At 37.4% G+C, this 27980-nt stretch overlaps 1 protein-coding gene across 2 annotated transcripts in view; it reads right to left on the reverse strand.

The window, feature by feature from the left end:
* Positions 1-658: 658 nt before the first annotated feature.
* The window catches only part of SEC23A (SEC23 homolog A, COPII coat complex component), a 71024-nt gene continuing 43702 nt past the window's right edge, over positions 659-27980 (reverse strand). For both annotated transcript variants that reach the window (XM_063651571.1, XM_054449485.2), the window contains exons 14-20: positions 24172-24325; positions 17664-17741; positions 13879-14040; positions 11495-11581; positions 9443-9598; positions 7744-7809; positions 659-2066 (exon numbers count right to left, since the gene is read on the reverse strand). In XM_063651571.1, the coding sequence (XP_063507641.1) occupies positions 1977-2066; positions 7744-7809; positions 9443-9598; positions 11495-11581; positions 13879-14040; positions 17664-17741; positions 24172-24325 (793 nt within the window). In that variant the 3' untranslated portion in view covers positions 659-1976. The remainder of the gene's footprint in view (positions 2067-7743; positions 7810-9442; positions 9599-11494; positions 11582-13878; positions 14041-17663; positions 17742-24171; positions 24326-27980) is intronic.

The raw sequence follows: 27980 nt of genomic DNA on the forward strand, positions 1-27980 counted from the left end.
AAATTAAACAGGTGTCATCATTACAATGTCTTTCCTCAATTCAAAATACGTGAACTTGGCCAGGTGCAGTGGCTCACACCTGTAATCCTAGCACTTTGGGAGGCTGAGGCAGGTGGATCGCTTGAGGTCAGGAGTTCAAGATCAGCCTAGCCGTATTGGTGAAACCCTATCTCTACTAAAAACACAAAACTTAGCCGGGTGTGGTGGCAGGTGCCTATAATCCCAGCTACTCGGGAGGCTGAGGTAGGAGAATAGCTTGAACCCAGAAGGTGGAGGTTGCAGTGAGTCAAGACTGTGCCACTGCACTCCAGCCTGGGCAACAGAACAAGACTCTGTCTCGAACAACAACAACAACAAAAAACTATATGAACTTCTATCTCCCTTTTTAAAAACACACTAGCCTTACAACAAAAATGAGTAACTATTGGGAGTGATAAAAAATACTCTAAAATTGATTGTGGTGATGTGGTTACATAACTTCACAAAAATACTCAAAACTATTGAATTGTGCACTTTAAGTGGGTGAAGTGTATGATGTGTGAATTATATCTTAAAGTTGTTATTTTTTAAATGAGTAGCTTTTAAATCTAATGATTTTAAATACTCTAATTTTACATTAGGCTTCTCAAGTTTTACTAGATTTCAAAATAGCCAGAAAAACAGTGAAAAGTATATTTTATTGGCATTTAGGCCTAGCATAGTTCAATTCAAATAAAATATAACAAAGCAACTTATTTAAGCTAATTGAATATAACATATAAACAATTTTTTCTTAAGTTTCTGTTTTACCATCATATGATTGTGTTCATGCAAGTACAATCATTAAAACTGTCCTCCTAAGCATATATCATAGCACCACCTTTTATTTGCAGTACTTGATATGTAAATTTCATTGTCAAAACATATCTGGCTTTATCAATGTAAACATATTTGCTACAAGTAAACTTTAAAGGTAAAAGTGAATACTAATGAATAAATCAAAATAGAACTGAGCATCACATGATATAATTAAGCAAACATTATATAATACTGTTTCAATAAGAACCACAACTTAATACATTTCACAAAAAGGAAGGAAAAACAAAAAGTAATGTGTAAACTGACAAAATAGTGTTAAAATACTGAAGGATATAATGTAAAATTTACCTCAGAAAAACAAGGGGAAAACAACAAAATCATGCTGTGAAAACTAAATTTGGTTTAGTAGTTACAACAGTCATTTTACTGCAAAGGCTTACTAAAATGCACTCCAACAAAACGATTTATTTTCTATCTCCCCTTTTAAAAAAACTACTGTGTTTAGTCACATAAGTTGGATATTTTGTGGAAATTTCACATTTATTGTCAGCTGCAGGACTGTTACCCAAAAAAACCTTTCTTCTCTAAACTCTTTCCAAATAACCAAAAACATTATCATCATGAAAATTACCATTATAAAATCAAATAATTCCTAAACAAATCATAAAAATAAATCTGCCTTAACCTAGTAAGTACAGAAAAAGTGTATATATAAGTGCTGAAAATTACAGAAAAATATTCAATGAATAAGCAAAAATGTTCACATTTACCATTACTATTGTTTTTTTGCTTTCTGGCTAAAATTAAGGAACAAGTTTTTAAAAGGTGAGCAAGGAAATTCAGTGCCACTTTGGGTCTGTCTGCAATATACAAATGAGTTACATCTGTAGTACAAGGCAGACTCTATTTTTTATTAAACATAATTAAGTTATAAAGACTTCAAATTTCTAGAACCAGTTATAACACTGTGGTAAGCAAAATAAATTTGTTCTTATTGCTCTCATTATAATTCCAGCTTAATCTACAAATGTGAACACTTTCCATATGTTGTCTCAAACCATACTAATACAAAAAATATAGAGCAATATCTGTTGGTTTCCACAGATAAATGGAAAAAGGAAAAAATGAAATTTGAATATTATTTCATCTTCTTAAGTGTCTTTAACATGTTTAGCACTTCAAGCAGCACTGGACACAGCAAGTTTCTTCAAGTGATCCATAAACACTTGTAAACTAACATCATCTGTAAGAATAGGTGCTCCAGACTCCTAGAGGAAAAAAAGATATTTGTTATGATTAAAACATAGGGTGATATCATGGAATTTATACACAAATGTTTAAAATAGACAAGGAAATCATTTGAAATAGAACAATGCCTATGGTCCTATTAAATAAAAAGAATCTAACTGGCCTCTGTCCCTGGTTCCTGGGAGGGAGACTCTACATCCTTAGAATTCCCTGATAATAGGAGTGTCTTTATTCATAGGCTGATGGGATCACATAGGAGTTTATGCTATGAGATGAGATGAATCAGGATGGCGGCTAGTCACCACAAAGACTAACAATGTAATTAGAGGCTTGGGGCTTTTAAAAGAAAGCCTGACCTCCAGACCCTTTCTCCCTGGCATTTTAAGAGAAATCCCAGCTGGAAGGAAGCAAACTCATAATATCATTTTTTAAATAAACTATGCTTCTCAAGTTTTCAGGTCGTTTTAATTGATTTCTGTAGGTTCCAAGTAATTAACAAGAGTTAGGGAAAATTCCTATTATCCATTTTAATAAAAACTGTGTTGACAGAATGACCTTGGTAACCCAATCCATTAACAATGAAATTTTACTTCAGCAAGAGAAGGTATTTCTAGAAGATTTTTAATCTGAATTTTAAATTTTTCTTCTTATACTCAAGTTCTTATTAATTATAAACATTCAAAGTCTAAAACAGGGAAATTAAGTAATTTCAGCAAATTAATGGCAAATGTGAGATGAGAACTTACAGCTCCTGTGATTCTAGTCTGGCATAGCCACAAACATGCCATAACCTCTCCTGAATAAAGGGAAATCAATTTTATCATATGTTTATTCAAAAGAACTTGAAAGATTTGATAATGAACGGAGGCGATCCCTTACTGGGATTAAGGGCATAGAGTCTGGAGCCAGAATGCCTAGGCTCAAATTCTGGCTCTGCCACTTCCTACCCACATGACTGAAGAAGTTACTTAAACTATGTCTTAGTTTCCCCATGTGTAAAACAAGGATAATAACAGGACCTATCTTACACAAGTTGTTGTAATGATTAAATGAGTTAAATTCTATCAAGCAAACAGAACAGTACCTAGTACACACAGTAGACATACAACATGTTTTAGCTATTTTTATTGTTCCTCCTGTTCAAAAATCTGTAACAATGAAATACTTTTCTTTATTTTATATGCATAGCTAACACAGAGAAGCACAAGTCTCGAAACTGTAACCTAAACCAGTAACAACCTCATGGCTCTTACTTTTTTCTTCCTGTAACTATACCTGATTTTATTTTCATTTTACAGTGTTTTCCATCTCAAGTCACCCAATCTCAGAGCCATTTCTCCTAGTCAAGACAAAATATATGGATTTCCTAATTTATATACCACAGACCTCCTGCTTGAAATGATAAATACCAATGCTCAATTCGCTTTTATAAAAAATTAGCAGTTAGCTGATCTCAACTTTTCAAATGGACCCTTTTTCTATTTAAAATATATCCAGGATTAGGCAGAAAGGTACAAGCTTTACATTATTTAGTATATGAGGCACTACAGCAACAGAGGCCTCCAGCACCCTCACAGAAGTGTTGCAGTGGTGCCCTCTTACGGCCGTTCATGGATAATACTTATCATAGGGTCCTTGATTTCTGACCCCCAAAAAATCCTGTAAACTATTAGAGTCCATTAATTTTTAGTAAAATTCTTGGTTACTGTTATTTCCCTTAAATGCAATCATCAAATTAACTTGATTAAAAATTCAGAGTCTGGAGTTAGACAGACCTTGGTTAAAATCTAGACCCTGCCACAGTTTAGCTACATGATCTTGCATACAATACTTAATCTATATGAGCCTCAATTTCCTCTCATGAAATATAGGATTACTAGTATCCACCTTATAAAAGTTAATTAAGTGAGAGTACACTAAAAGCATAGTGACTAAAACATAGTAGATTCAGTTTATTAGATATTATGATTATTAAAATATTAACATCATTACTCATAAAAATCTTAAGAAAGACCTGAGCACTCTTATTTATGCCTGTAATGCCCCTACTTCCAGGCAGTAACAATCACACTTCAGAGTTTAAAATAGGTTTCTTTTCCCATGTTAAATATAAGAAGTGACTTTTTTTTCATTGATAATAGTGAAAACTAATAGCTAACATTTACTGAGTATTACTGTCCACTTCAAGCACATTTTATTAAACTCTATAGACAAGGAAGTGAAAACAAACAGAAGTAACTTGCAGAGTCTGCATTTTCCATTACCAGCCTTCCACCCCTTCCAAGATTACTTTTTATAACCTCCCCACCTTTTAGAACTTTTGGACCTGGGATTCAATTTATTCATCTATATTACAAAAACTCTTAACTCCTAGCCACCTCCACAGATTTCCAATATTCTAATCCCTGCTCTCTCCTGTCCAGATCTATTGTATTCAATATATGCTATGTTTAAGGTCCTATGGAAAATCAAAAATGAAAATGACAGTTATTGCCTCAAGTAATTAATAATCTAACAGGAGCAATGCCATAAAAAATGGAGGTGGGAAAAGGGACGACAGGACAGGGATATTACACAAATTCAATCATGCAATTGTAGGACGGTGCTATGGTTTGAATATCTGTCCCTTCCATTTTGAAAATCCCCAATGTGGCAGTATAAAGGTGGGGCCTTTAAGAGGTGACTGGGTCATAAGGGTTCCGCCCTCATGAAACAATTAAAATCTATTCATGGATATTCCCAGGCACAGTGGCTCACACCTGTAATCCCAGCACTTTGGGAGGCCGAGGTGGGCAGATCAAGAGATCAGAAGATCGAGACCATCCTGGCCAACATGGTGAAATTCCATCTCTACTAAAAATACAAAAAAAATTAGCTGAGTATGGTGGTGTGCGCCTGTGGTCCCAGCTACTCGGGAGGCTGAGGCAGAAGAATCACTTGAACCCAGGAGGCGGAGGTTGCAGCGAGTCGAGATCGTGTCACTACACTCCAGCCTGGCAACAGAGCAAGACTCCGTCTCAAAAAAAAAAAAAAAAAAGAACATTATGGAAGCATGCTCTAGATATTTTTAGTAAATAAAATAGGCCCTCACCACTGCTGCAAAAGCCTTTTATTAATCTTCAGTTGATTTTTGTATTCTTTAGAACTGTTTTTAATCTTTTCTAGTTTTTTCGGCCCTTAACTTCAGCCTTTTTCACTCCTAAATAATCTCATATTATTGAAAATAAACAGGCAATTATCCAATGTGAGTTTTCACTCCACCTAAAAACCTTTCTGTCTTCACCCTTCTTACCTTTTGCTTTTGCAGAAATAAGTGTCCTGCCTCCTTACCAATGCTTAACCTCCATATACTGCTTATGATCATATTGTCTCCTGAGGATCTTAAATATCTGTTCTTTTGTGTCTTTCCTATGCTTGGTCTCCAACTAAGTTCTGTGCCCTTACCGTAATAACAATCATCTGCCTATCCTACTGCTTATCCTCAGGTTAAATTTGCAAAAGAATCATTTATACTTTCGACCTCCGCTTCTTTGCCACCAATTCCTTATAAATTTATCTTCTTCCTCAACCACCACACTAAAGCCGCTTACAGAAGGCCATGAATAACCTCCTAGCCATCAAATCCAAGCACCTTTTCTCACTCTGTATCCCCCTTCAATTGTCTGTGGCATGTCAGTTTACCTCCTTCTTCTTCCTTCTATAAAGTCACCATTTATGACATACTATTCTTTTCATTCTGCCTCTCTGATAATTCACTAAACACACTCCCCTGAAGTTTTTGTCTCATCTCTCTACCTCTTTCTCTTCAGACAAGCATTTACTGTGATGACTTTAAGTATCACCTTTCTCATTCTTGCCCTGACCATCAGACCCAAATTGCCAACAGCCCACTCAACATGGCCATAATCTATATGGTCATCTTATTGTGGCTCAATAAGGCCTTCTAGATAGTACCTCAAACTCAGTGTCCAAACCAAACAATTTCTCTCCACTCTCCCATTTATTGACACGTTTTCCTAGTCACTCAGGCTCAAAACCCCAAAATACCTTGTTTCCCCTCACCTGTTTTTTAAAAATTCAAGACTACATTAAAGTTGAGAGAGAAGTACAATAAACACCCATATAGCATACCTACATTCACTGACTGTTAACATTTTGCCACATATGCTTTATGTTTCTACATTATTTTTCCTTTTTTTCTTCTTTTTGTTGAATAACTTCTGGAAGTTGAAGCCATCATGACATTTTATCCCTAAATACTTCAGGATGTATCTCCTAAGATCAAGAAGAATCTCCTACATAACCACACCATTATCACTCTCAAAAAATTTAATAATTCTGTACTAGTTATCTGATATATGATCTATATTGAAATCTCACAAATTATCCCAATTATGTTCTTTATAGCTATTCTCTCCCTCTAATCCAGGATCCAATCAGAATTCAGATTTTGTGCATAGTTGGCATGCCCTGGAATAATTACTTTCCTGCAACTTCTAATCAAGTCCTATTGAGTCTACTTTTGAAATATCTCCCAAATCTATTCCTTTCACCATCTTGCCTTTACTCCTTCTCACTTGGATTATTTTCATAAATATACTTTCAACCTACAGACTGCTTCCATTCAATCTTAAGATTCAACTAGACTAAGACTCAAATCTGCCCCTCTGTCCACCTTCAATGACTCTCCATTACTTACCAAATAAATACTCAACTTCTCACTCCTCAACCTGACATTCAAGATCCTCCAAAATTTAGTTGTACAACACATTTCCATTTTATGTTCTTCTAGTCAGCTCTACATGTAGTCTTTTATCTTAGCCCATACTATTCTCTACCTAGATTTCCCTTCCTCATGCAATTTCCGATTACTGAAATAACCATTCTTTAAATGAAATGTTTCTTTTTTGTGAGCTCTTTTCTGATTACACACCCTCTTCCTGCTACCACCATGTGACCTCTTTCCATCTTCCTCTTCTAACCTTTGTAATACTTTATAGCTTTCTAAGGACAAATATCCCATTCTGCCTTGTAATTTACTTAGGTATGTATCTTATCTCTAATATTAGACTACAAGCTCTTCAAAGGCATGGGTAATAACTGCACCCTAAAGAGCCAATACAAAGTCCTAAATATACTGGACACTCAATAAATGTTGATATGTTATACCAAGAGGTTAATACTTTTTTTTTTTAAGAGATGGAGTCTTGCTATGTTGCCCAGGCTGGTCTCAAACTCCTGGCCTCAAGTGATCCTCCTGCCTCAGCCTCTCGAGCAGCTGGGATTACACGCATGAGCCACCATACCCAGCAGGACTTTTACCAAATTAAACTATATCAATAATGATTTGCAGGGTTCCTGCCCCTCCTGCTCAACTATGATCCCTGGCCTCTCTTGGCTTATTGTGGCCTTTTGTGGTTCACAACCTAGCATTAAACTTGAGTCACCACTTCCTATCTTATACACTTTATTGCTTTTGTCTCAAGGGTATAGTGCTAAACTTGGAGTCTATTTGATAGGATCACTTTTTTCCTATGGTGTCACCAAATATTAATTCTGTTTTCTACTCTCATTTTTACATTACTTTTCCAACAGAAATCATTACTAAATACACATGAAAAAAATGTAGCTTTCACTAAAATAACAAACAATAAATACACAAAGAAATAATTTCCAAGACCTGCTATTTAAACTTACCTGCCCCCAGGCATACATATTATTATGAGTCTGTGAAGGGTTGACTTTTGAAAGAAGGAAACGGGCCTTAAAAGCAAAGAAGAAATAACATTATCCATCAAAAATGGTTTCAGTCAATATCAGCTAAATAATTATATCATGCAAAATCAATTTTATTTAGTATGTGCTGGTAAAATTAATTTTATTAAGTTAATTTTTAAAAGAGTAAACTTTGAAATGTATAGGTCACTATGTGTTACAAATAAATAATAAATGCACCTCTTCTCTCCAAATCATATGTCCAAAATAACAAATACATCGTTGAGTCCAAAGCTCAGCATATAAAAATTATGTGTGCAACAATTATGACAAGGTTAGTGTGAAATTACTAAACACTCAGTCAGAAGTTCAAAATCCCAAATAACGATAAAAACAAAAGCCATGAAAATCTGTATGTTCTTTTGCTTAAAATAATAACCCTTAAGCTTTCTTAAACCACAGGTGATTCTATGAGACAAGTGATCCAACATTTCATCCTTCTACCCACTATGGCTTATCATCATGAAAATAATAACCAGAATAAAAGAGGAAAATGGTAATACACATAGTGAGACATCAGTGAAAGAACCAGTAAGATTTTTAATTCATAATGGAAGCACATAGACAGTAACATCTTTTGAAATTTAGTATCATACAAAATCTTTTTCTACTCTCTAAGGAATCAGTTTAACCTAACAGTGAAGAGCACCGGCCCTGGAGTACCAGGACTCAAATCCCACTCCTGTATTTACTGTGTTCCCTTGGCCATAAGTAACCTAGATCTCAGTTTTATTATCTGTTAAATGAAAATAACACTAGAATTCTTATGAGGATCAAATGAGATAAGGCATGCAGAAGTACTTTGCAAATTCTCAATATGAAATAACTGTTATATAAATACAGTAAAACTAATAGTAATTATCATTTCTGAGTAACAGTTACTGATATTTGCTACCTATTTTATAATACTGTACTAGGCACTAGGGAATACAAAGCATAGTCCCTGCCTTCAAAGAGCATGTAAAACAAATTAATAACAACTTATAATTAATTTATTATAACTCTTATAAGAATTACAAAAGAGAAGTAAGAAGTATTTTATGAGAGTATGTTAAGGAACCTAACTTAGCCTTCTGAAGGTCTCAAAGCAACTGTGTATGTATGTATATGTATCTAACCTATATGTATCCTCAAAATCCTAAAAACCACAAAACCTTTTCATAATACTAGTGTTTTCCTATTACATAAAATTTTATTTTCTAGAAAATTGGAATGATAGAATGAAGACAATGAAAAAATGTAAGTTACCACAAATGTCATATTCATAGACTTTAACAGTAAATAAACGGCTTTAAGAAAAGTATATTACTTTCCAAGCTGCTCACATTTTCTTGTTCAACCAAAGCTAGTATACCACCACAATGCCATCCTGGCCCTGTTCAGGAAGCTAGGCTAGAGCCAGAAGATGATGGAAAGTGCCAGGTTTAGGCAACTAGTCAATAATCTTACTGTTTTGCTCTCAAAAGCTAATGCAAAAAGTAAGCACTGATCCCTTCCCCTCCTATCTCCTTACCTTTCTGTCTGCTTTATGAAGCAATCTATTAAAATCAGAAGGCAAGTAGGTACACCTCACTGCAAACCTAACAACAAACAAACACACAAACAAATTAACACTACTTACCTGGCTGCCTCCATGTTCAGTGTCAATGTATCTTGGCATTGGAAATCTGGAGTGAAGAATTTCCTGTGCATCATCCACTGGGGCTTGCAGAAGGTGGCGGAAATTTTCATATTCAGGCATGTCCTGGTATCCTGACTTCCGCCACTGTGCTATGGTCTAATTTTAAAACAATTAAAGAAATTACTTTAAATTTCTTGCCCATCCAAAAATCTTGAGATTTTTCCAAAGAAAATAATCTTTAGAAACTAAAAAAATTATAGACCATTATTCCATTTACCTCAATTTTTTAAAAGTTACAATTTCAGTAGCGAAAATATTCTTAATAAATGTAAAATTAGAATATTTCTTCTCCTTTAAAAGCAAAGTGAAAGAATACTTACATAAGTCAGAAAATTTTTGAAACACTATGTTTATCAAATGAATGTTAGCTAAAAGCTATCTACCTAAGCTTATACGTGAAAGCAATTGAATCAATCCATAGGTAAGTAGCTCTAAAAACCATGTAATTAAATCATCTAAAAACTTATGCCTGGTTTATTTTCTAAGTTAGCTGAATCAGTCAACACATTCTTTTACAGCTTTATACCTCTGTATAAAACAATCATGTGCATTTCTGATTTCTCCTTTAACAAGCTACTTGAAAAAGTAAAAATCACCATAAAACAAACAAAAAGCAAAAAAAAAAAAAAAAAGCCCTGTCACTACTACAGGTTTGTTTTTTTTTTTTTTTAACACAGGCAAGAAGTTAAAACAGGTATTATTCTTAACAAGTAAAAGGCATTAGAAACTGGTATCAATTAAAAATAATTTATAATAATAATAATTAAATCTTTTAAAAGTCCCAGGTAGGTCGGGCGCGATGGCTCACGCCTATAATCCCAGCACTTCGGGAGGCCGAGGCGGGCGGATCACCTGAGGTCAGGAGTTCGAGACCAGCCTGGCCAACATGGTGAAAACCTGTCTCTACTAAAATGCAAAAATTAACTGGGCGTGGTGGCGTGCACCTGTAATCCCAGCTACCCAGGAGGCCGAGGCAGGAGAATCGCTGGAACCTGGGAGGCAGAGGCTGCAGTGAGCCAAGATAGCACCACTGCACTCCAGCCTGGGTGACAGAGCAAGACTGAGTCTCAAAAAAAAAAAAAAAAAGTCCTGGGTAGTACTACTTCAAAGAATATTTTCAGTAATGTCTTTGTTATTACAGTACAAATCTTTTTTAAAAATTGTTTTGTAGAGACAGGTCTCACTATGATGCCCAGGTTAGTCTTGAATTCCTGGGCTCAAGTAATCCTCCTGCCTTGGCCTCCCAAAGTGCTGGAATTAGAGGCATGAGCCACCACACCCAGCCACAGTGCAAATCTAAAATCATTTACAATTAAAGCAACTGAAAAAATAAATCTGCAGAAGTTACTAAAACACTAGACTGTAAGTTTGAGAGCAGATCTGTGAAAAAAGAACACATCTATATCTTCCAAAGCATCCAGAGGAAGCACTTAACAATTGGCTGAATGAGTAACTGCAGGAATGAATCAAGGTCTGCTAAATACCTGGATTAAAGCTTAATAGCTACTAAAATCTTCTGCTCTCTGTAATCATTTACCATTCCAATTAAGTGAAGTTACAAATTTTAATTCATGTATGCTTTAAATGAGTTTTCAAGATCATGTAGAACACTTAATAATAACTTATAATGGTTGCACAACATAAAAGGAAAGCCTGCCCACTGACAAAGGCTGACTTTTCCCCTCTTAATGTTTTCAGCTAAAACCCAAAAGTGCCATTTGTCTATGTATAGTCAGTGTTCTTACTTTCACAACACTATGCTTTGTGCAAAATCCAATTGTGTGTGGACAAATGAATAAAATAATCACATGTGGGTCAACTGCAATTGAAGCCTAAAACCTTATAGTAGGCAGCATCATATTTTATTATTTTATAAAAATGGAAATCAAAGTTTATCATAGATGAAACAGTAGCCATACAATGAGAGGTAAGAAAACCTTTCTAAGTAAAAAGACTTTACATGCATAGCTTTAAATGCTATTGAAATCTTACCTCACCATGATAAATCAAAATCTGGAAGAATGTGTCCATGAGAAGAATACGATCTGCAAGAATGCTACTGCTATCAAGAAGAACCGGCTAACATAAAGAAAACAATGAGAAATGAGGAAAAAGGAAAAATAAACTACTTAATAATATAAAATAGATGTTTCCAGGTTATTTTCCAAGTTTCTTTTATTTATTTATTTATTTTTTTTTTTTTTTTGGAGAAGGGTCTTGCTCTATCACCTAGGCTGGTGTGCAGTGGCATGATCTCAGCTCACTGCAGCCTCAAACTCCCAGGCTCCAGCAATCCTCCCAACTCAGACCCCCGAGTAGCTGGGACTACAGGTGTGTAACACCATATCCAGCTAATTTTTTCATTTTTTTGTTTGTAGAGATGGGGTCTCACTATGCTTCCTAGGCTGGTCTCAAATTCCTGGGCTAAAGTGATCCTCCTGCCTCAGCCTCCCAAAGGCTGAGATTACAGGTTCAGCACTAAATTTGAAATTTATGCCACCACACATGGCCTAAATTTGAAATTTATATTTTATTACTTAAAATCTCTTGCTATTATGAATTCTTTTAGTGTATTTTAATTTTTTAAGGAATCCCTTTAAGCTGAGGTAACAAACAATTTAAAAATAGAGTAAAGTCAAGAAGAATTCAAGGATACCTCCTAAGCCTAAATGGGGAAAGGTCTGACATAGAGCAAATTTGGAGCACATGGGAAAATAGTTCTGCATCTGAAATGAAAGGGAGTGGTCTGAAGATGACATAAATTTAGGTGTCACATGCACAAAGATGGTAATTAAAGCAATGGGATTAGACTACATCACTGAGAGGGAAGACAGGGAAAGCCAGAAGACTGATCCCTTAAGCATGTCAACACTTAAGAGGTCTGAAAGGGAAAAGCTAGCAAAAGACTGAGAAAGAACAGTGAGTAAGAGGAAAACCAGGAAGGTAAAACAGGTGTCACAGAAGCCTAGGGCAAAAGGTTTTCAAGGGCTGAGAATTAGTGAGGACTAGGTAAATACTGTTGAGAGCTCTGGTGAGATGTAGGACATTGGTGGTCTTTATAAGAGCCATTTCAATATAATGTTAGGGACAAAAGTCCTACTTATATAGGTTGAGAAGACAATGCGAGGTGAGAAAGTATAAACAACAAATAACTTTTTTGAGTTCAACTCTCACCAGGAGCAGAGAAATGGGGTGGCAGTTAGAGAAAGCGTGGGTCATGGTGGGGGTGTTTTGTCCGTTTGTTATAAACATGAGTGTTGTTATGGTTTCTATGTTAATTAATGAGAATGATCCACATGGACAGAAAGTAATTATATAGAGCAGAAAGAAGATAATTCCAAAAGAAAAACCCTAAGAAAATGAAGCTGATAGGATTCATGGATTAAATGAAAAGGTTGAAATTTAATAGGAGCAGGCACTAAGGGACAATGGGATTCCAATTTTCTTCTAAACACCATTCTACATTTTTCAGATGTCTACATGTACGTTATTACTCAGAAGAAAAAAAAAGTTACTTCTAAAACATTCCTGATTCAAAGAATACAAGCCAAAATACATATAGCCAAACCAACATATTAAAAATATATATTTTCCTAGAAAAATAGAAACTATTTGACCAATTACAAAAAAATTATTGTAACGAAATAAAATATTTTACCCATTATTTTACAAAACCGTGAATAATAGCATCATGAGGGATCATTAATCAATAGATATTGTAAATATTCTCTTTATATTGACCTTACTGAAGTATTTTCAAATACAGTAACTACATACTTTTAAGTAGTAAAACAGACCATTTTAACTACAGAATGGAAAAATGGTTCATTTGATAACAGGTTAAAATAAGTGGGACAGTCTGCTAAGAAGGTTAAATGGATAACTTTATCAATCTTCTAAGCATATGTCTTTATAATCAACTATTTCTTATGTTCTCAAAAAAACAAAGGAAAATGAGATTAAAACGAGAGACTTTGTTTAGACAGAATGTCATAACTGTCACAGACACTAAACTCTGGAATAAGCTACAGTCTACAGAATCATAATCACTTCTGGACATTGTTAAAGACATAAAGAATAATCATATGCTTTGGAGGATTTGATTAACCAAATGGCTGGACAAAACGATCTGAAAGTCTCTTCCATCTCCTTTAAAAAAAAAAATTTAACAATCTTCTAATACAGCCTACATGGTATCTAGCATATAGTAAACATTCATAAATATTTTAAGTGAATACATAAATAGGTTGAGATGTCCATTCTTTTAGTTAAATTCTTATATTTAGTAACTATATGTATTTTTTTAGTTATTTTCACTTTTTTAATGCCACTCATTGCAGTAACAAGACCAATTTATTTTTTTCTGTCCCTCTTACCTCTGGTGGACCACTAAAAGAATATGCATACAGGATAGGCTGAATCATAATTAGAGACTGGGTCAGATCTTGACGCATAAAATGGTGACGATAATATGAACTCTCATCAGGACTATTGTTAAAAACTTGCAGGAAAGAAGATCTTCTTAAATGAAACATAAACTGTAAGATAAACATGTGAGATAGTTGTTACTGATTTTAATATTACAACAGGTGTTTACTATTAGCAAAAACATTTGATTACGAACTATTTACAACACAACATGTTATTATAAGAATGTTCTAACTTATATCCCTCAGAAAGGAATCCTATTCACAAAATTTATCAGCTGCCTAAAAATAAAATTCCACAAGAAAAAAAATTTAAGAAAGAAAAAAAATTTTTTAAGTTAAAGTAAGAAAAGGATGGCTGGGCATGGTGGCTCACACCTGTAATCCCAACACTCTGGGATGGCTTGAGGCCCAGGAGTTGGAGACCAGTCTAGGCAGCATAACAAGACTTTGTATTTAAAAGGAAAAAAACAAAAAGACAAAAACCCCTTGCTCAAATCTAAGTTATTCAGAGGCTGATGCCACGTAGTAAACTATGACCATTCTTTGTTTTTAATCCTCACCCCTCTGACCATATCTTTGGGCTTTTTTATTACTACTCATTACCAACACCAAAGAATCTAAGAAGATATAAAAATAAATTACAGATTTTCTACTTTTTATATGGCTGATATGATTTGGCTATGTCCCCACCCAAATCTCACCTTGAATTGTCAATTCAAGTTTACTTGTTAAGGCAGGGCCAGGTGGAGGGAACTGAATCATGTCAGGGGGCAGTTTCCCCCATACTGTTCTCGTGGTAGTAAGTCTCAGGAGATCTGATGGTTTTATAAATGGGAGTTTCCCTGCACATGCTCTCTTGCCTGCTGCCACGTAAGATGTGTCTTGCTTCCCCTTCGCTTTCTGCCATGATTGTGAGTCCTCCCCAGCCATGTGGAACTGTGAGTCAATTAAGCCTCTTGGCTGGGCATGGTGGCTCACGCTTGTAATCCTAGCACTCTGGGAGGCCGAAGCAGGTGGATCACCTGAGGTTGGGAGTTCAAGACCAGCATGGCCAACATGGTGAAACCCCGTCTCTACTAAAAATACAAAAAATGATTAGCCGGGTATGGTGGCATGAGCCTGTAATCTCAGCTACTCGGGAGGCTGAGGCACAAGAATTGCTTGAACCAGGGAGGCAGAGGCTGCAGTGAGCTGAAATCGTGTCAGTGCACTCCAGCCTGGGTGACAAGAGTGAGACTCTGTCTCAAAAATAAATAAATAAATAAACAAACCTCTTTCCTTTATAAATTACCTAGTCCCGAGTATGTCTATTAGCAACATGAGAACTAATACCATGACTTAAAAATTGTACTGGGAAGGGTCTACACTGGTTTAAAAAAAAAAAAAACACATATATACCCATGTAATTTCTTAATATTTAATGTTTTTCCTATACCTAAGAAACATTCTCCAGATTTTGTTTCACTGCTTCTTTCTCCTTTCACTTTCTTCCCCTCCACCTACTCCTCACAGGAAAGAAATCAAAAAGAGGGAGAGTCAGGCCTGAATAATGGACAGTTACACTGGGTCTTTGATAAAACTGATTAGGATCAGCCAGAAAGTATTCCCACTTGTCTTTAGTCACTTCTCTTAAATTCCTCCAACCCTCAGGTCGCAAGTGCCTGTATGTTGCTCCTGCCTGGAACTCACTCAACAGCTTTCTCCCAACATGTCATTCACTGAAATTCTGATTCCTATTCTGTTTTCAGGATCCATAATTGATTGAGAGGCTCTTGCAACCCTTACTACTTCAGTCATTCTTATTTACTCACAGAAATGACCAATTGGTAAATGTTAGGTAATATTTTGGGGATGAAGACTTCCCTTAAATTTGGTCTATGCTATCTTTTAGAAGATTATCAGACTTCGAAAACCCAAGACAAAAGGTATTCCAGGGTGCTCTGCTTCCTATTTCCAGGAAAGGGAGGAAGATGGAAATGTCCAGATCTCTCTGAAGATCTAAAAGCCCAACAAGAAGACTTGAGGCAGGGAAAGAAGAGAAAGAAAGTGTGCAGAATTTAGTCAAATACTTAGGCTAATGTCCTCAATCACTTTCCTATTAGTTTCTGCCACAAAAATGATAAAACAAAGAATTTTACATGCCTTAAGACAAGCAGACCTTGCCTTTTCCTGGTTCTCCAAGGTCTCACCAGAGGTTTTAGGGAAGTCTCTCCTCTGTAAGCATGGAGTTTCTGAGTTATAGATCAATCAACAATAAAGGATCCTCAAAACAAAAAAACAAAAAACAGAGCAGCTCTGAAAAAGAAAGCTGATGCTTTAAGCAAAGTTCTCGGCCGGGCGCGGTGGCTCACGCCTGTAATCCCAACATTTTGGAAGGCCGAGGCGGGCGGATCACAAGGTCAGGAGATCGAGACCATCCTGGCTAACATGGTGAAACCCTGTCTCTACTAAAAATACAAAAAATTAGCCAGGCGTGGTGGCTGACGCCTATAGTCCCAGCTACTCAGGAGGCTGAGGCAGGAGAATGGCATGAACCCGGGAGGCAGAGCTTGCAGTGAGCCAAGATCGTGCCACTGCACTCCAGCCCGGGCAACAGAGCAAGACTCTGTCTCAAAAAATAATAATAAAATAAAAAAAATAAAGTTCTCATGGGCAAAAATATGAATTTACACATCTCAATATTAATTATCCTTCCAAGTTTTAAGCTAAAAGGCCACCTCCTCCTTCAAAAGATATACAAAATCATCCATTTAAAAGGACTCCTTTAAGTTTCCTTTAAATTCTGTATATTTCTCACTTTCTGTTCTGTGTTGTTTATGTGTATTTCACATCTCACCCTTTAAACTAAAAGCTCCTTGTAAGAGGGATCCATGTCAGTCACCTGTATCCTTCTAAAGTTCCTTGCACATAGCACTCTAAACACACAGACTTAAAAATATCTATCAAATCAACAGGAGGATGGAGGGATAGATTCCACTGCTCCAGGTGGAAAATATTCTGTAAGGTAAATCAAATGAGTTTATTTTCTATTTATCTGGTCTGGCCCCATAAAATTGTTCTCAGGTGATGATACTATACTGCAAAACTAGCTAACTGGTAAAATAACCTCAGATGAAGTCCTTCTGGTACCACTATAATTAGGTCCCCTTATGTCAAATGGAAAACTAACCAGCCTTACACCTAATTCTACCTACTGCAGGGTTCCAGTGTAAGTCTCTACTCACCACAAATAAATGACTATTTGCAAGGCCAATATAAAAATACTATATACTTTTCACCAACTACTCATAGCACAATACTAATTTCTTAGCTATCCCAAAACTTACCTAACAAAAAGAATAACCCAATAAAATAGATACTATAAAAAGAGCAATAAAAAAGGAAAAATGAGGCTCAATGCTACTGGCCACACAAGAAAAGAATATGGGTCTGTCTGGATGTGGCAATCTTAGCACTTTGGGAGGCCAAGGCAGGTAAGAACTGCTTGAGGCTAAGAGTTCAAAACCAGCCTAGGCAACATAGCAGGAAACCATCCCTACCAAAAAAAAATTAACTTGGCATGGTGGTACACACCTGTAGTCCTAGCTACTCAGGAGGCTGACTAAGCCCCGGAGTTCCAGGTTACAGTGAGTTATGATGGAGCCACTACACTTCAGCATGGGTGACACAGTGAGAGCCTGTCTCTAAAAAAGAAAAAAAAAGAAAAGAATATGGACCTTTTACCTACTTACCTGTGGATAAAGGGAGAAAGTTTCTGAAAATCTGAAGGAACTTGGGTCATCTTTATGATATTCTCCAAATTTCTGACACTAAATAAAATAAAATGTGTTAGTAATTTATTTCCTGGAATAAGAGCTAACACTATTGCCTATAAATATTCTATTTACAAGAAGTTAACAATCATCAGGAAGCAGATACTTGATAAAGAATAAAATTATAATATTACTTATAGACTTACCAAGAGACAAAACCAAAGAAAAAACATCTAAATTTCAGAAACAAACACCACATTGTCCCAATGTAATTAATAACTCACCTTAAAATATTTGGATATTTTTTAACTAAGTGTCTCTCACAACAAATAAAGAGCTCTTAGATAACAACAAAAAAGCTCAACATGTGCCTTGAAACACCAGAAAGGCTGGTACAGTGACTGACGCCTGTAATTCCAGCACTTTGGGAGGCCAAGGTGGGAAGATTGTGCCTAGGAGTTTGAGACCAGCCTGAACAATATAGCAAGACAACCATCTCTATTAAAAAAAAAAAAAAAAATTTTTGGCCAGGCGCAGTGGCTCATACCTGTAATCCCAGCACTTTGGGAGGCTGAGGCGGGCAGATCACAAGGTCAGGAGTTCGAGACCAGCCTGGCCAACATGGTGAAACCCCATCTCTACTAAAAATACAAAAATAAGCCAGGCATGGTGGTGCACACCTGTAATCCCAGCTACTTGGGAGGCTGCGGCAAAACAATTGCTTGAATCTGGGAGGCAGAGGTTGCAGTGAGCTGAGATCGCACCACTGGACTCCAGCCTGGGTGGCAGACCAAGACTCAAGACTCGGTCTCCAAAAAAAAAAAAAAGTTTTGAGCCAAGTGTGCTGACTCATGCCTATAATCCAAGCATTTTGGGAGGCCAACACAGGACGATCACTTGAGCCCAGGAGTTTGAGACCAGCTTGGGCAACATAGTGAGATCCTGTCTCTACAAAAAATTTTGAAAATCAGCCAGGCATGGTTGCACGTGACTATAGTCCCAGCTACTCGAGAGGCTGTGGTAGGAGGATTGCTCGAGCCTAGGAGGTTGAGGCTACTCTGTAAGCCATGATCGTGCCACTGCAAGCCAGCCTGGGAGACAGAGCAAGATCCTGTCTCAAAAAAGAAAAAAACAAATTTTTTTTTTTTTTTTTTTTTTTGAGGCAGAGTCTCGCTCTGTCACCCAGGCTGGAGTGCAGTGGCGCAATCTCGGCTCACTACAAGCTCCGCCTCCCGGGTTCACACCATTCTCCTGCCTCAGGCATCTGCCACCACGCCCGGCTAATTTTTTGTATTTTCAGTAGAGACGGGGTTTCACCATGTTAGCCAGGATGGTCTCGATCTCCTGACCTCGTGATCCACCCATCTCGGCCTCCCAAAGTGCTGGGAGTACAGGCGTGAGCCACCGTGCCAGGCCAAAAACAATTTTTTGAACACCTGTAAAATGCTCTAGTATCAACTACTTGAGTCACGAGGAGCAGTCCTTATTTACAACCCAACCAAAACACTAATACCAATGGAAAACAGACTGAAGCATAAAGAAGGTATATCCAAGACCCACTATTTGAGTTATTCAGAAGTAATAAAACTGGGCAGATAAAGCAACAGTAATGATTTTCTTGAGGAAAATAACATCCCTTACAAAAAGGCGAATTCCTTCTTTAATTCAGTAATTATTTATGCATAAAGGCAGCCACATAAAAGGACCCTAGGGGTCAATGCCTAACCTCTATAAGAAAATGGTAATGACAAAAGCGGTATCTGTAAAAACAGTAAAGCTAAAGTGTTTCATCCCATTGGTGCAGCAAGAGAAAACCTGGCCTGCAGGGAAGTCCCAATAGTCTTAAGACAGAAGATTTCCTGAGCCAAGTCTGATTAGATGAAGTGTTTACCCAGGATGGCTAGCAATGCAGCTGAAGGGAGAACACAATTAGTAGTTGATGGGTAAACCAAAGATCAAAGATGAATCAGCCACCAATTTTAAGTTGTGAAACAGAAAAGGCCAGGAATCAAAAAGGAAGCCGGGAGCAGTGGCACAGGCCTGTAGTTCCTGCTCCTTGGGAGGCTGAGGTGGGAGGATCACTTGAGCCCAGGAGTTCAAGTCCAGCCTGGGTAAGTAATAGGGCAAGATCCCATCTCAAAAGAAGGAAAGAAAGGAAAAAAGAAAGAAAGAAAGAGATGAACAGATCCCTGAAATTGGATGCACAATGGATCTGAACAAGGGACTGAGAATAGAGGCAGTAAATCATGTGTGGATACCAGTATCTTATATGATAAATGACTTAGGTGATAACGCACTTTAGTTTCAGTAGCTATTCTAGGATAGCCTCATTTTCTTGTACTGATAACTTCACTGCTGCATTTTTAGCTATTACAACAACAGCAACACAAATAGAGAAAAAGTTAATACTGTTTAGGTATTAAAACTTCTGTAAGATTTTTCCTAATCAAAAATCTAGGAAATTATACTAATAAATTTCTTTCCCTCAATTTAGCATAGTAATATAAGTGTTTTCTTTTTCTTGATGACTTACTAGAGTAACTTTAATTAAAAAGAAACATCATTTTTTGTGTACTGTTTTGGAGACAGTGTGCATTACAGAGCCAAATTGGTGCTGGCACCATATCTGTTTTGGACACCTTTAACATGACAGGAAGCCCTTGCTTCCTTCAGTCATTATCATAAAATGGGGTCACAAGACTAATCTGGTCTCTAGCCCCAACTGCCCTGCTGCTGTTGTAAATGCTGCAGAATGTAGAATGTGTAGATTAGAAGTAAAGTAGATTGTGAGGTTTATGTAATTTTGTACTTTTTGCAGTTGTCTCATTTAATTAATTACTAGGACCTTCTGTTTTACATTAGTGCTTATGTTTTACAAACATGTCAAACAATGTGGCAATTTTTGAAATTGAGGTGTGAGACAAAGTCATGGAATCAACCTAAATGCCCATCAATAATAGACTGGATAAAGAAAATGTGGTACATATACACCATGAAATACTATGCAGCCATAAGAAGGAACAAGATTAGCTGGGTGTGGTGGTTCATACCTGTCATCCCAGCACTCGGGAGGCCAAGGCAGGCAGATCACTTAAGGCCAGGAGTTCGAGACCAGCCTGACCAACATGGTGAAACCCCATCTCTACTAAAAACACACAAAAAATCACCTGGGTGTGGTGGCACACACCTGTTATCCCAGCTACTTGGGAGGCTGAGACAGGAGAATTGCTTGAACCTGGAGGAGGAGGTTGCAGTGAGCCGACATCGTGCCACTGCACTCCAGCCTGGGCGACAAGGCGAGACTCCGTCTTGAAAAAAAAAAAAAATGGAACCAGATCATGTCCTTTGCAGGGACACAGATGGAGTTAGAAGCCATTATCCTCAGCAAACTAAGACAGGAATAGAAAAGCAAACACCGCATGCTCTCACTTACAAGTGGGAGCTGACTGATGAGAACACATGGACACATGGGGGGCAACAACACACACTGGGCACCTGTGGGGAGTGAGGGGAGGGAGAGCATTGGGAAGAATAGCTAATAGATGCTGGCCTATAATACCTGGGTGATGGGATATTTGTGCAGTAAACCACCATGGCACACGTTTACCTATACAAAAAACCTGCACATCCTGCACATGTATGGCTGAACTTAAAAACTGAAAAAAAAAAAGAAAATTAAAAAACAATCTTGAAATTGAGATGTGAGATAAAAGATATAAAAGAGAACAATTCTAGACATAAGTCTCCAGAGAATCCTGATAATTTTGAAGAACTACAATCATCTGAGTCATTTCAGTGTATAAATGCAACAAGGGACATACAAAAAAAATCCACCTTTACAAGGAAAATCAGTAGGTTTTACATGGGACAGTAATCCAAGTTGTACTATTCAATTTTGTGTCATACGTGACAACCTACAAATTCAGCAATACCTCTGGCAAAATGGAAAAAGCCCTTTACTACAAGTCACAGCCATTTGACAAGCAAAAGGTGCTGATTACATCAAGCAGCTTTTAGAATCTCTAAACAATGAAGCATTTGTTGAGACAAAGTCACAATTAGTGAAAAAAACTAAGGAAGCAAGCTATTTCAGAGTACAACTTATCACCTAAAAAAGGAAAAGTCACACAGTTGTTGAGAAAAGAATAATGCCAATATGTAAAATCACAGTAAGTGAAAATGCTAGGACAAGATGCTGTCTGAGGCCAGGTGCGGTAGCTCACGCCTGTAATCCCAGCACTTTGGGAGGCCGAGGCAGGTGGACCACCCAAGGTCAGGAGTTCAAGACCAGCCTGGCCAACATGGTGAAACCCGTCTCTACTAAAAATACAAAAAATTAGCCAGCATGGTGGTGTGCGCCTGTAATCCCAGCAGCTCCAGAGGCTGAGGCAGGAGAATCACATGAACCCAGGAGGCGGAGGTGGCAATGAGCCAAGGTTGCACCACTGCACTCCAGCCTGGGCAACAAGAGCCAAACTCTGTCTCAAAAAAAAAAAAAAGATGTAGTCTGAGAAACTGAAAAGGTCCCATTTAAAAACAGTACAATAAGTCAAAGCACTGATGACATGTCACATTATGCTGGAGACATCTGTGTATAACAAGCTGAAAAATAACAGATTCTTTACAGATTGACGAGTTAACAGGTTTCACTGATGTCATGTCAGATTTCTAAATAACAGTGAAATTCAAGGAAAATTTCTGCTGCAAAGAGAAACTTTTCTGCTATCCTAAATAAGCAAGGGTCAAAATATATTTAATGTTATATCTATCTGGAAACAAAAGATCCACCTTGAAGGAGCTGTGTTGGCATCTGTGCTAATAGTGTCCCATCAATAGTCAACCCTATGAGAGGATTAATCTTTCTTGTTTTGTTTTGTTTTTTTAAAAAAAAGGTAATATTGTCATAATGCTGCTTTTTTCAAAGAGGCACTAGTATAAAAAAACTCTTGGAGGTGAAATCAAAAAAGTTCTGAATGGCTAACTTTTTAAAACAAGTCTAGTTCACTCAAGAATTTTTAAAATTACATGAAAGCCTACACCAACAACACAAAAGCCACTGGACACAGAAATTCGACAGCTTAGCAAATAGAGGTTTCAACAGGGTGTTTAAGCTAAAGAGTGCATACAGAAGTACCTTCAAAGAATAAGCCAGAGGTTGCTAAGTAAAAATGGAGCATTAAGAACTGAGCTTACCCGGGTGTGGTGGCTCATGCTTGTAAAATCCCAACACTCTGGGAGACCAAGGTGGGAGGGGTGCTTGAGCGTAGCAGTTTGAGACTACCTTGAGCAAAATAGTGAGACCCAGTCTCAACAAAATTTTTTTTTAATTAGCCAGGTATGGTGATGGTGGCTCATGCCTGTAATCCCAACACTTTGGGAGAATGAGGTGGGAGAGTCACTTAAACCCAAGAGTTCCAGACCACCTTGGGCAACATAAGGAGACTCTATCTCTACAAAAAAATTTTAAATTTGCCAGGTGTGGTGGTGTGTGCCTGTAGTCCCAGCTACTCAGGAGGCTGAAGTGGGAGGATCACTTGAGCAGGGGAAGTCAAGGCTATGATGAGCCATGATCATCTCATTGAACTCCAGCCTGGGTGACAGAGTGAGACTCTGTCTCAAAAAAAAAAAAAAAAGGAACTAAGCTTAATCAAGTGCTCTATGTCATAATGCAAGTACAGTAATGGTGTTCTGGCATGTTAAAAATCTAAGTAAATCAACACTACTACTAACTTTATTAGCACACGACTTGGTAATCTAGAACCAGATAATACAGACTTGTCTATAGTTTGCATGTTAATATGCCTAATTTTTCTACCCCGGTTCATTTCTTTTTTGACACAGGGTCTCACTCTGTTGCCCAGGCTGGAATGCAGCAGCACAATCACAGCTCACTGCAGCCTCAAACCTCCTGGGCTCAAGTGATCCTCCCGCCTCAGCCTCTGGAGTAGGTGGGACTACAGGCACACAGCACCACGCCTGGCTGATTTTTTTTGTAGAGACAGGGGTTTCGCCATGTTGCCCAGGCTGATCTTGAACTCCTGGTCCAAAGTGCTGGGATTACTGCCATTAGCCACCATTCCTGGCCTAATTTCTTTTAAAAGATGCACATATAATAGTTCCATTAAAATGAAAATAAAAAACTAAAGCCACAGCAATGAAGAAATATGTAAAAAGGCAATAAAAATTGTTACAATAATATAGAATTAAATTTGGAACTAACCTCATTCCAGCCAATAAGAATAGAAAAATAATAGGTTACATAATTGTCACTCTTACATTTTAAGGAAAAAAGGCAATCTAGTTTACTGGAAGAGATTAATGAGTTCTACTATTCATTACTGTGCTACTGTCTCAGTAATTTGAATAGGAGTTTCTCACACAGTATTTCAGATACACTGTTAAGTACTTTGAAAGCGACTATCTGCAACAAACATTTACTATAAATGAAAACATACAGATTTAGAAAAGCACAGTGTTTATTTCTTACCAGTCGAATGAGCTGTCTGTCCAGCCACCTAAGCACATCTGGACCTTCTTCTGTTTCTGCTCTATATATTGCTAGCCGGGCCATAAGAATGGCAGCTGCCTCCTGGTCAAAAGATGCAGCAATGTTTTGGATTTGAGTTTGAGCATCTGCCCAGCTAAAGACAATAAGAAAGCATAGAAATGCTGCTGAATTATTATACCCACAATATCATAGTTGGCTACCACACAAATTTAAATTTAAAAGATAAAAGATACAGAAACTACTTCGATATTTCTTTTTTTTTTTTTTTGAGACAGAGTCTCGCTATGTCACCTAGGCTGTAGTGCAATGGCGCAATCTCGGCTCACTGCAACCTCTGCCTATTGGGTTCAAGCAATTCTCCTGCCTCAACCTCCCAAGTAGCTGAGATTACAGGCACCTGCCACCAGGCCCAGCTAATTTTTTGTATTTTTAGTGAGGCAGGAAATTAAACAAATAAATAAAAATAAAATTAAAAAGAGAAGGAAACAAGCTTTAGGTATTAGGCTAACTCATCCCAAAGGCAGTAACAGGCAAAGCCCAGACCCAGGCAAAGTATCAATAACATTATCCAAGAAGCCAGGGCTCAAAGGAATGTGCTCTGGAGACCCTCCCAGCACTCCCTCAAACACAGGGAAAAGAGAAACAAATTTTCCTTTCTCTTATGATATGAGTAAACCTATGAGTTTACAGATTCCTGTTTTCTATAACTAGCAACTTCAAGTAGTCTGTTTTATCTGAGCAGCATAGCGAAGGTCATGAGACATGCCTGAGCAGGCCTGGATTGCAACCATCTAGGCACCATAGCGAAGGTTATGAGATAAGCCCGTGCAAGGCTCTCTTGAGCAAACCCAGATAACAGCCATCTGGGCCACATAGCAGGAGTCACACATAAGCCTGAGTTATGAACCTGTCACAGTTTAATTAACTGCCTTTGTTCTGCCTCTGTACATGAGCTTTCGTGCCACTACACTTCACGCCACTGTAAGCTTGTTTCAAACTAGTCAACCCCCTTTCAAAAGTGTGTAGATAAGCCAAGCCCTGTCTTTGTTTGGGGCCCAGTCTTCAGATGTTAATCCACTGCGTCTGAGTACACTCAATAAAATCCTCCTGTTCGCCCTACTAGTCTCTCCAGTCTCCTGATTCCCACAACATTAGTAAAGAGGGGGTTTTGCCATGTTCACTAGGCTAGTCTTGAACTCCTGACCTCAAGTGATCCACCTGCCTTGGCCTCCAAAGTGCTGGAATAACAGGCATGAGCCACTGCACCCAGCGTACTTCAATATTTCAAAATTCCAATATTACTTAGACAAATTAGCTTTTTTTTTTTTGGAGACAGAGTCTTGCTCTGTCACCCAGGCTGGAGTGCAGTGGAAGGATCTCAGCTCACTGCAACCTCTGTCTCCTGGGTTCAAGCAATTCCTGTGCCTCAGCCTCCTGAGTAGCTGGGACTACAGGCTCTGGCTAACTTTTTTGTATTTTAGTAGAGATGGGGTTTCACCATGTTGCCCAGGCTGGTCTTGAACTGCTGAGCTCAGGCAATCCACCCACCTGAACCTCCCAAAGTGCTGGGATTACAGGCGTGAGCCACCGCACCAGGCTCAAATTAGCATTTTTTTAAAATCACTAATAGCAGTTTTAGTATAGCATTCGTTGTTTTTCAGAAAAATATAACCAAACCTAAAGAAATCTTCCAAAGTAAGTGTAAAGGCAGCTCTCCAACCACATTCCTTAAAACATTAAGATTTTTACTAGTCCAGTCGGCATGGTGGCATATATCTATAGTCCCAGTTATTCAGGAGGCTAAGGTGGGAGAATCACTTAAGCCCAGAAGTTTGAGTTCAGCCTGGGAAACAGCAAGACCCTATCTCTAGGCTGGTTGCGGTGGCTCACACCTGTAATCCCAACACTTTGGGAGGCTGAGGCAGGCAGATTGCTTGAGCTCAGAAGTTCAAGATCAGCCTCAGCAACATGGTGAAACTCTGTCTCTACTAAAAATACAAAAATTAGCCAGGCATGGTGGTGCATGCCTATAATCCCAGCTACCCTGGAGATGAGAACTGCCTTAACCTGGGAAGCAGAGGCTGCAGTAAGCCGAGATGGCACCACTGAGCTCCAGCATGGGCGACAGAGCGAGATTCTGTCTCAAAAAAAAAAAAACCTTAAAGTCATAAAATAAGGAAGTTTTTTAAAAGCAGAGATTTTTTTTTAAGAGACAAGGTCTCACTCTATCACCCAAGCTGGAATGCAGTGGCATGATCATGATTCAAGTGGCACAATCATGATTCACCTCAAACTCCTGGGCTCCAGCATTCCTCCCACCTCCGCCTTCTGAGCAGCAGGACTACAGGCGTGAACCATCATGCCCAGCTAATTTAAAACAATTGTTTTAGAGATGAGGGTCTCACTATGTTGCCCAGGCTAGTCTCCAACTCCTGGACTCAAGTGATCTTCCTGCCTCAGCTTTCCCAAAACACTCGGATTATAGGCATGAGCTACCACACTTGGCCAATAAAAGATTTTTACAAGTAAAAATAATAGTATATACGTGTGCCCACACACATAGAAATGCAAGTCCCTATATCCAACTTTAAAATTTCATTTCTTTAATTTTGTTAAAGCAGAAATATAGAAATACAAAAATAAAGGTTTTCTCTCAACCTAAGTAATTCTTGTTTATTCCACTGGAAAATGAATAAAGTGTCAGAAGTTTCTCACTGGTCTTTCAATCATTAGTGATAAAAATCAAATAATTAAAATTATTTTGTATTCTTTTATTTCCATGTTAATACACTGACTAAAACCAATTAAAAGTTAGTAAGTAAAAATTTCAGTCTAAGGGATTAATTTGATACTACACATAAAATAGCAGCAATTTATTAAATCCAAATGCTGTATAAATCCAACTGATCCTGGGTAGACTCAGATCAAACTGATCCTGGGTAGACTCAGCAATACATTTTATCTGTTTGTTTGTTTAATATTTCAGATATAGTGACTGGCCAAACATACTTATAGACTTCTTGAAAATAAGTGCTGAACCACTTTTACATGTAAGAGTGATGAGTGATCCTAAGGGAATTCAGGCAGCAGCATGTTTAAAATTCTTCTCCCTTCTTTTTGTATTTTTAATTTTCTTTCAATAAGCAAATAATTATTAAATGTTTCCCAGATGGTTGAAACGTGTGAATTATCTCAGTGTAGTAAACAGTAAGAAGCAAAAAAGAATGAGAATGTGTGAAAGAAGACATTGGTAATTTTGAAAGTTATGTTTTAATGCAATTTAAAGACTTCATGATTATACTAATAGTTTGGTTTAGTGTTTTATTAATTATTTTAGTTTTAATTTTAAAAATCAAAGAATTAAAAACAACACTGTTTGAATCAGTACTTTCTAAACTTGAATGACCATATTTATTTGCTTTAAACTGAACTACAAAGGTGACTTTTTTAATTCTGAAAATATAATGGTGCAGTAGAGGAAATACATTCCAAGTGAACACATGCAAATTTACTAATTATTATTTGTTTAGACATAAATTAAAAGGTGGGCTTTTAAAGTCAAGTTTAAAGGGCTTCTTGAGATTGTAAAAATCTGTCTTCTACATTTCCCATACCCCTTCACTGTGATTCTTACAACTAGTTTAAACCAAAATTCCTAGATCAAAGTCATTTTCTATATGAAAAATAGAGTAACTTTGTCTTCTCAGGAGCCTTTATTTTCATATGGCTTATTCACTTAACAAAAACACTTGTCTAGGCCCCTAAAGTCATAGTCCTAGTTTAAAAAA

The sequence above is a fragment of the Pongo pygmaeus genome, chromosome 15 (assembly GCF_028885625.2).
Source record: "Pongo pygmaeus isolate AG05252 chromosome 15, NHGRI_mPonPyg2-v2.0_pri, whole genome shotgun sequence".
Classification (NCBI taxonomy): domain Eukaryota; kingdom Metazoa; phylum Chordata; class Mammalia; order Primates; family Hominidae; genus Pongo; species Pongo pygmaeus.